The 7,267-nt window shown below is 43.4% G+C and overlaps 1 protein-coding gene across 1 annotated transcript in view; it reads left to right on the top strand.

Annotated features, from left to right (window-relative positions):
* The first annotated feature begins 5,938 nt into the window (after positions 1-5,938).
* RASSF3 (Ras association domain family member 3) overlaps positions 5,939-7,267 on the top strand; it is a 117,748-nt gene continuing 116,419 nt past the window's right edge. The window contains exons 1-2 of the mRNA XM_073788422.1: positions 5,939-6,014; positions 6,120-6,244. Of these exons, the coding sequence (XP_073644523.1) occupies positions 5,954-6,014; positions 6,120-6,244 (186 nt within the window). The 5' untranslated portion in view covers positions 5,939-5,953. The remainder of the gene's footprint in view (positions 6,015-6,119; positions 6,245-7,267) is intronic.

Genomic DNA, 7,267 nt, shown 5'->3' with positions numbered 1-7,267 from the left:
TGGGATCCCTGTACTGTGAATGTTCTTGCATTTAATGTTGTCCCAGAGGTCTCTTAGGCTGTCTTCATTTCTTTTCATTCTTTTTTCTTTATTCTGTTCTGCAGCAGTAAATTCCACCTTTCTGTCTTCCAGGTCACTTATCTGTTCTTCTGCCTCAGTTATTCTGCTATTGACTCCTTCTAGTGTATTTTTCATTTCAGTTATTGTATTGTTCATGTGTTTGTTTGTTCTTTAATTCTTCTAGGTCTTTGTTAAACATTTCTTGTGTCTTCTCAGTCTTTGCCTCACTCTTTTTCCGAGGTCCTGGATCATCTTCCCTATCATTATTCTGAATTCTTTTTCTGGAGAGTTGCCTATCTCCACTTCATTTAGTTGTTTTCTGGGGTTTTATCTTGTTCCTTCATCTGGTACATAGCCCTCTGCCTTTTCATCTTGTCTATCTGTGAATGTGGTTTTCCTTCCACAGGCTGCAGGATTGTAGTTCTTGCTTCTGCTGTCTGCCCTCTGGTGGATGAAGCTATCTGAGAGGCTTGTGCAAATTTCCTGATGGAGGGGACTGGTGGTGGGTAGAGCTGGCTGTTGCTCTGGTGGGCAGAGCTCAGTAAAACTTTAATCCACTTGTCTGCTGATGGGTAGGGCTGGGTTCCCTCCCTGTTGGTTGTTTGGCCTGAGGCGCCCCAGCACTGGAGTCTACCTGGGCTCTTTGGTGGGGCTAACGGTGGACTCTGGGAGTACTCACGCTAAGGAGTACTTCCCAGAACTTCTGCTGCCAGTGTCCTTGTCCTCACGGTGAGACACAGCCACCCCCCACCTCTGCAGGAGACCCTCCAACACTAGCAGGTAGGTCTGATTCAGGCTCCTATGGGGTCACTGCTCCTTCCCCTGGGTCCCGATGCACACACTACTTTGTGTGTGCCCTCCAAGAGTGGAGTCTCTGTTTCCCCGAGTCCTTTCGAAGTCCTGCAATAAAATCCCACTAGCCTTCAAAGTCTGATTCTGTAGTAATTCCTCCTCCCACTGCCAGACACCCTGGTTGGGAAGCCTGACATGGGGCTCAGAGCCTTCACTCCAGTGGGTGGACTTCTGTGGTATAAGTGTGCTCCAGTTTGTGAGTCACCTACCCAGTAGTTACGGGATTTGATTTTATTGTGATTGCGACCCTCCTACCATCTCATTGTGGCTTCTCCTTTGTCTTTGGATGTGGGGTATCTTTTTTGGTGAGTTCCAGTGTCTTCTTGTCAGTGTTTGTTCAGCAGTTAGTTGTGATTCGGTGCTCTCACAAGAGGGAGTGAGCGCACGTCCTTCACTCCACCATCTTGAACCAATCTGTGCCAGCATTCTTTGAAAGTATCAAATTCTCAGCATTCTCACCAGCAATGTGTATTTGCTAATTTTCTAGATGAAAAATGTTCTCTAGTTCTCACTGGATGATGACAGTGCCAGCTGCCTTACAGTGAGTTCATTCTAAAGCACAGCAGTCTCCAAACTAGTGTGCTCAAGGCCAACTCTCAAGCTCCTAAAACTTGAGACCTCAGGTCTGTAGCCCACCAGTCCTTCTCTTCAGCCCGCAGCTCTGTCCTGTAGCACAAAAAGCCTTGCACAAGTGCCCCTTGTCCTGTGACACCTCAGCCAATGTGTTTAACTGCAACCAACACCACTACCCCAACCAACACCATTACTCTTGACCAACCCTTGGGCCTCAGGGTGATCACACTGGCATCTCCTGTTGAAGGAGGACCCAGGCAATAGGCCTGCGTGGTCCCTGGGAGCAGGCTGGAGACCATTTAGAAAGAGAAATTCTGAGTCCTGGGTACCCAGAGGGTGATACCCAGAAGGCAGCCATGTTGGCTCCAGGTGGGCATGTCCCGGGAGCTCCGTGGAGAGGGTGTGGTCCACAGGGAGGCCAAGACAGGAGTCTAGGCAATACTATGTGTGTACCTGCAGGTGTGCAAGATAATCCACTAGGGACTGAGGAGGTATTAGACATTCTATCTGTATCATCCTTAAAAGTTACTATATTTATATATCTTATATATGCAATGTATTAATGCAGTAATACATGTATACAATTATAAATATATTGCTTACAAGAGAAGCCACCAGAATGAGAAGCCTGTACACCACAATGAAGAGTAGCCCCCACTTGCCACAACTAGAGAAAGCCCGCGTGCAGCAACGAAGACCCAGTGCAGCCAAAAATAAATAAATAAATAATAATAAATAAATAAAAGCTTTAAAATAATAAATATATTGCTTACTCTACATACATTAGAGATATACGTTCAATTTTCTCTCTTTTCTTTTTACTGACAGCGGTGTGGGTTCAAAACAGTTTAGAGACTTCACTGTAGAGATTATATAAGCTGATGAAATGACTTTTTAATTTGTCTCCTTCCTTGAATCTTTCTGATTCCCCATCCACTCGCCATACTGCTACCAGAATGACTTTTTTTTTTTTTAACAATATAGAGCTGATTTTATCACGCTTCTGCTTAAAATATTTCCATTGTTTTCCATTGTCCTCTGGTTTGGCTTTTCAGGGTCTCCTGCCCCTGAATCCATCCTACCTCCAGCCCCGCTGAGGTCAGTTGCTGAGTCAACAGCGCTTTCTCTGTCCAGCCTCCATCACTCGCATACATATGATGCTGCTCTGCTTGAGTTGTCCTTCCTCACTTCATCCGATGACAATCAGCTAATTCCTAGACCACTTCACCTTAAGTGTCATCTCCTCTAGGAGCCTTCCTCGGCCTTCCCAGACTGACTTAGGCATCTGTGCTGTGCCCCCCTCCGTACTGTTAGAGCATTTGCCACGCTATATTGTGAGTGCAATGCATCTCTTATCTGTTTCTCCCACTGAGAGTAGGGTCCTCTCTGACTGTGTACTTAACTGCCTAATGCTCCTGGGGATGAAGTAGGCACGAACATTTGTTGCATGGATATAAGAATGTAGGCATGGGGCTTCCCTGGTGGCGCAGCGGTTAAGAATCCGCCTGCCAGTGCAGGGGACACGGGTTTGAGCCCTGGTCTGGGAAGATCCCACATGCCATAGGGCAACTAAGACCGTGCGCCACAACTACTGAGCCTGCGCTCTAGAGCCCGTGAACTGAAGCCCACGCACGTAGACCCCGTGCTCAGCAACAAAGAGAAGCCACCACAATGAGAAGCCTGCGCAGTGCAACAAAGAGTAGCCCCCGCCCACCGCAACAAGAGAAAGCACGCGCACAGCAACGAAGAGCCAACGCAGCCAACAATAAATAAATAAATCTATTTTTTAAAAAAAAAAGAATGTAGGCATGCATGCAGAGTTAGTCCTGCAGGTTAGTTGGCTGTGACGCTATAGACTGTGGCTTCTAGGTCACCTCTGGATGCCATTTTGAAAGTCAGGTCCCTGTTAACCTCCAATAGGTTTAATCCTGGCATCAGCACGCAAAACGTTTTTTTTTTTTTTTTTTTTTTTTTTTTTTGCGGTACGCGGGCCTATCACTGTCGTGGCCTCTCCCGTTGTGGAGCACAGGCTCCGGACGCGCAGGCTCAGCGGCCATGGCTCACGGGCCTAGCTGCTCCGCGGCAGGTGGGATCTTGCCGGACCGGGGCACGAACCCACGTCCCCTGCATCGGCAGGCGGACTCTCAACCACTGCGCCACCAGGGAGCCCGCAAAACATTTTTATAATAATGATATGTAGGCTGCTTTACCCTTGGCTAGAAGAAGAACTACATGCAGAGCCCCACTCCAAATTTTCCTTCAGGGTTCTTCTTGCCGGGACACCACTTTCATACGGAAAGTTATTTCATAATAAACCCCTTTAAGTATATCATAATGTAAGCTATATATACTTGAATGGGTTCCATTACTAGACTACTGTTTAGAGAATTCTATTAGCTGGTGAATAGAGTTGTAGAAGTTCTTATCTATGCACTGTGATGTGGCTGAAAGAGCTGTTTTCGAGAGATCTACATTGGAAAACAGTTTGGCAGTTCGTCAAAAAATTAAACACAGCTACCATATGCCCCAACAGTTCCACTCCTAGGAATGAAAACAACCCAATGTCCCTCAAGTGATGGACAGATAAACAAAATGTGGCACTTCCAGGCAATGAAAGATTATTCAACAATAAGGAGGAATGAAATTCTGATACACGCTACAACATGGATGGACCTTAAAAACATTATGCTAAGTGAAAGGAGCCAGACACAGAAGGCCACATATTGTATGATTCCATTGACACAGTATGTCCAAAATAGGCAACTCCATAGGAACAGAAAGTACATTAGTGGTTTCCAGGGGATAGAGGAAGAAGGAAATGGGGAGTGGCTCCTAACAGGTAGAGGGCTTGTTCTTGGGGTGATGGAAATGTTCTGGAATTAGATAATAGTGATGGTTGGACAACATTATGATTATACTAAAAATCATTGGATTTTCTTTTTTTTTTTTTTTTTTTGGCTGCGTTGTTTGCAGAATCTTAGTTTCCCGACCAAACCCAGGCCTCAGCAGTTAAAGCGCCGAGTCTTAACCACTGGACCACCAGGGAATTCCCTGAATTTTACTCTTTAAAATGGTGAATTTTTAAAAATATTTATTGAATTATAGTTGATTTACAATGTTGTGTTAATTTCTGCCGCACAGCAAAGTGACTCAGTTATATATATATATATATATATTCTTTTCCATTATAGTTTATCACAGGGTTTTCAATATAGTTCCCTGTGCTATACAGTAGGACCTTGTTGTTTATCCATCCTATATATAATAGTTTGCATCTACTAATCCCAAACTCCCAATCCTTCCCTCCGTTACCCCCCATCCCCCTTGGCAACCACAGTTCTGTTCTCTATGTAAGTCTGTTTTTGTTTTATAGATATGTTCATTTGTATTGTATTTCAGATTCTACATATAAGTGATATCATATGGTATTTGTCTTTCTCTTTCTGACTTACTTTGCTTAGTATGATAATCTCTAGGTCCATCCATGTTGCTGCAAATGGCATTATTTCATTCTTTTTTATGTCTGAATAATATTCCATTGTATTTATATACCACATCTTCTTTATCCATTCATCTGTTGATGGACATTTAGATTGCTTCCATGTCCTGGCTATTGTAAATAGTGCTGCTGTGAACATAGAGGTGCATGTATCTTTTCAAATTCGAGTTTTGTCTGGGCATACGCCCAGGAGTGGGATTGCTGGATCATATGGCAACTTTATTTTTTCGAGGAAACTCCATACTGTTCTCCATAGTGGCTGCACCAATTTACCTTCCCACCAACAGTGTAAGAGAGTTCCCTTTTCTCCACACCCTCTCTAGCATTTATTATTTGTAGACTTCTAATCCGTATGAGGTGATACCTTATTGTGTTGTAGTTCTGATTTGCATTTCTCTAGTAATTAGCGATGTTGAGCATCTTTTCATGTGCCTGTTGGCCATCTGTATGTCTTCTTTGGAGAAACGTCTCTTTAGATCTTCTGCCCATTTTTCAACTCGGTTGTTTGGTTTTTTGTTGTTGGATTATATGAGCTGTTTGTATATTTTGGAACTTAAGCCCTTGTTGATTGCATCATTTGCAAATATTTTCTCCCATTCAGTAGGTTGTCTTTTCATTTTGTTTACGGTTTCCTTTGCTGTGCAAAAGCTTATAAGTTTAATTAGGTCCCATTTGTTTATTTTTGCTTTTATTTCTATTGCCTTGGGAGACTGACCTAAGAAAACATTACTACGATTTATGTTTTGCCTATGTTCAGAGAATGTTTTGCTTACGTTCTCTTCTAGGAGTTTTATGGTGTCATGTCTTACATTTAAGTCTTTAAGCCCTAAAATGGTGAATTTTATATTATATAAATTTTATCTCAATTTTTAAATTGCAAAAAAGATATTTATAGTAATCTAATCTGTCTTTCTGAAATGTATTCACTGCTATTATGTTTGGACTTCAGAGAAGGCCAGCTTTAAATAAATGGCCCAGCACACTGCTATGAAAGAATGGGCCCTACACAGACACATCTCCACTACTCTGGGTCAGATGCTGGGTTTTGGTTTGGGGGCTTAAATTTCCCTCTGCCTGTCAGATGGACAGAGACCCATATACATCTAACCAGGAAATTTTGCACTTACTCTTTCAGAGGGGAAATACATATGTCATTCTTACTGCCGAGACCTGGTACATCTGGATTATCCACAAAATGGCAAATTTCGAAGCTGTATGCCCACTTGTGAAGTAAGACACTCAAGCCAAAGGAACCCTCAGGTAGGTGCTACGTGGTGCTTGCAGTGTTCTGGGTTGGGGGCAGTGCCATCACTTGAATGCCAGCAGAATGGAGAGTGGGCTCCTTATGCCCATGGCTTACCTGTATTTCTTCACAAGTTCTAGCTCATGTTCATTCTTTGCCATGACTCCTTTCCTCAGGGCCTGTTGCGTCAGAAGCTTAACCATGGGTCGTGATTCTAGAAATAACAGGATAGAATGTGCCGATAGTTTATCCAACAGATTTTGGATAAGATACAAGGCGTCGATCTGTACAATTATTGATCCATGTTCAGGATGAGTTCTGGTTGACAGGTGTGCTCACTGCAGCTGAAAATAGGACTTGAACTTTGAATGAGTATGTTGGTTGTTTCTTCATCTGATAAAGAACCTCAGTGCGAACACTCTGTTCAGGAATCCATCATTTTTTTTTTTTTACTGGTTCTACTAAGGCAAAAGGATCTCCAGCTAGTTGGTCGTGATCTACTTCTGATCGATCCTTAGCCTGGTTTCTGCCAGACCTCCCTCCTCACTCTCCTCCCTGGTTTGGTGAGATTCCCAGAAGGAAGGCGATACCACTGGCAGTGAAAGCCACTCCTCTGCAAACTTGACTATTTCTAGCATCTTCTCTCCTGACCTGTCAAGATCTTTCTTTAAAAGTCAGCTTATTTTCCCCCCAGGTGGTTGGGGTCAGTGGCATTAAATGATCCTTGAGCGTCTTGTCAATTTCTGGGAGCTCGTTTTCGTGTCTGAGTTGGATTACCGAAATCAGGCAGCAATAGTCACCTTTCCTTCACATGTGTATGAGGTTATTATTCAGTCTGAGACCAAGAGGCAGATTCTCTACAGCCCCCTGACCAATGCTGAGCACAAAAGACCAGATCCATGATTTTGCCACTTGTTTTTCCCCTAACAAAGTTAACTTTTAAAAAAATATATTTATTTGTTTGTTTATTTATTTATTTAGGCTGTGCCAGGTCTTAGTTGCAGTATGCAAACTCTTAGTTGCGGCATGCATGTGGGATC

Source organism: Tursiops truncatus, chromosome 11 (genome assembly GCF_011762595.2).
Source record: "Tursiops truncatus isolate mTurTru1 chromosome 11, mTurTru1.mat.Y, whole genome shotgun sequence".
Taxonomy (NCBI): domain Eukaryota; kingdom Metazoa; phylum Chordata; class Mammalia; order Artiodactyla; family Delphinidae; genus Tursiops; species Tursiops truncatus.
Note: the sequence above shows the minus strand (reverse complement) of the source record. Positions and strands in the feature narration are given on the sequence as shown.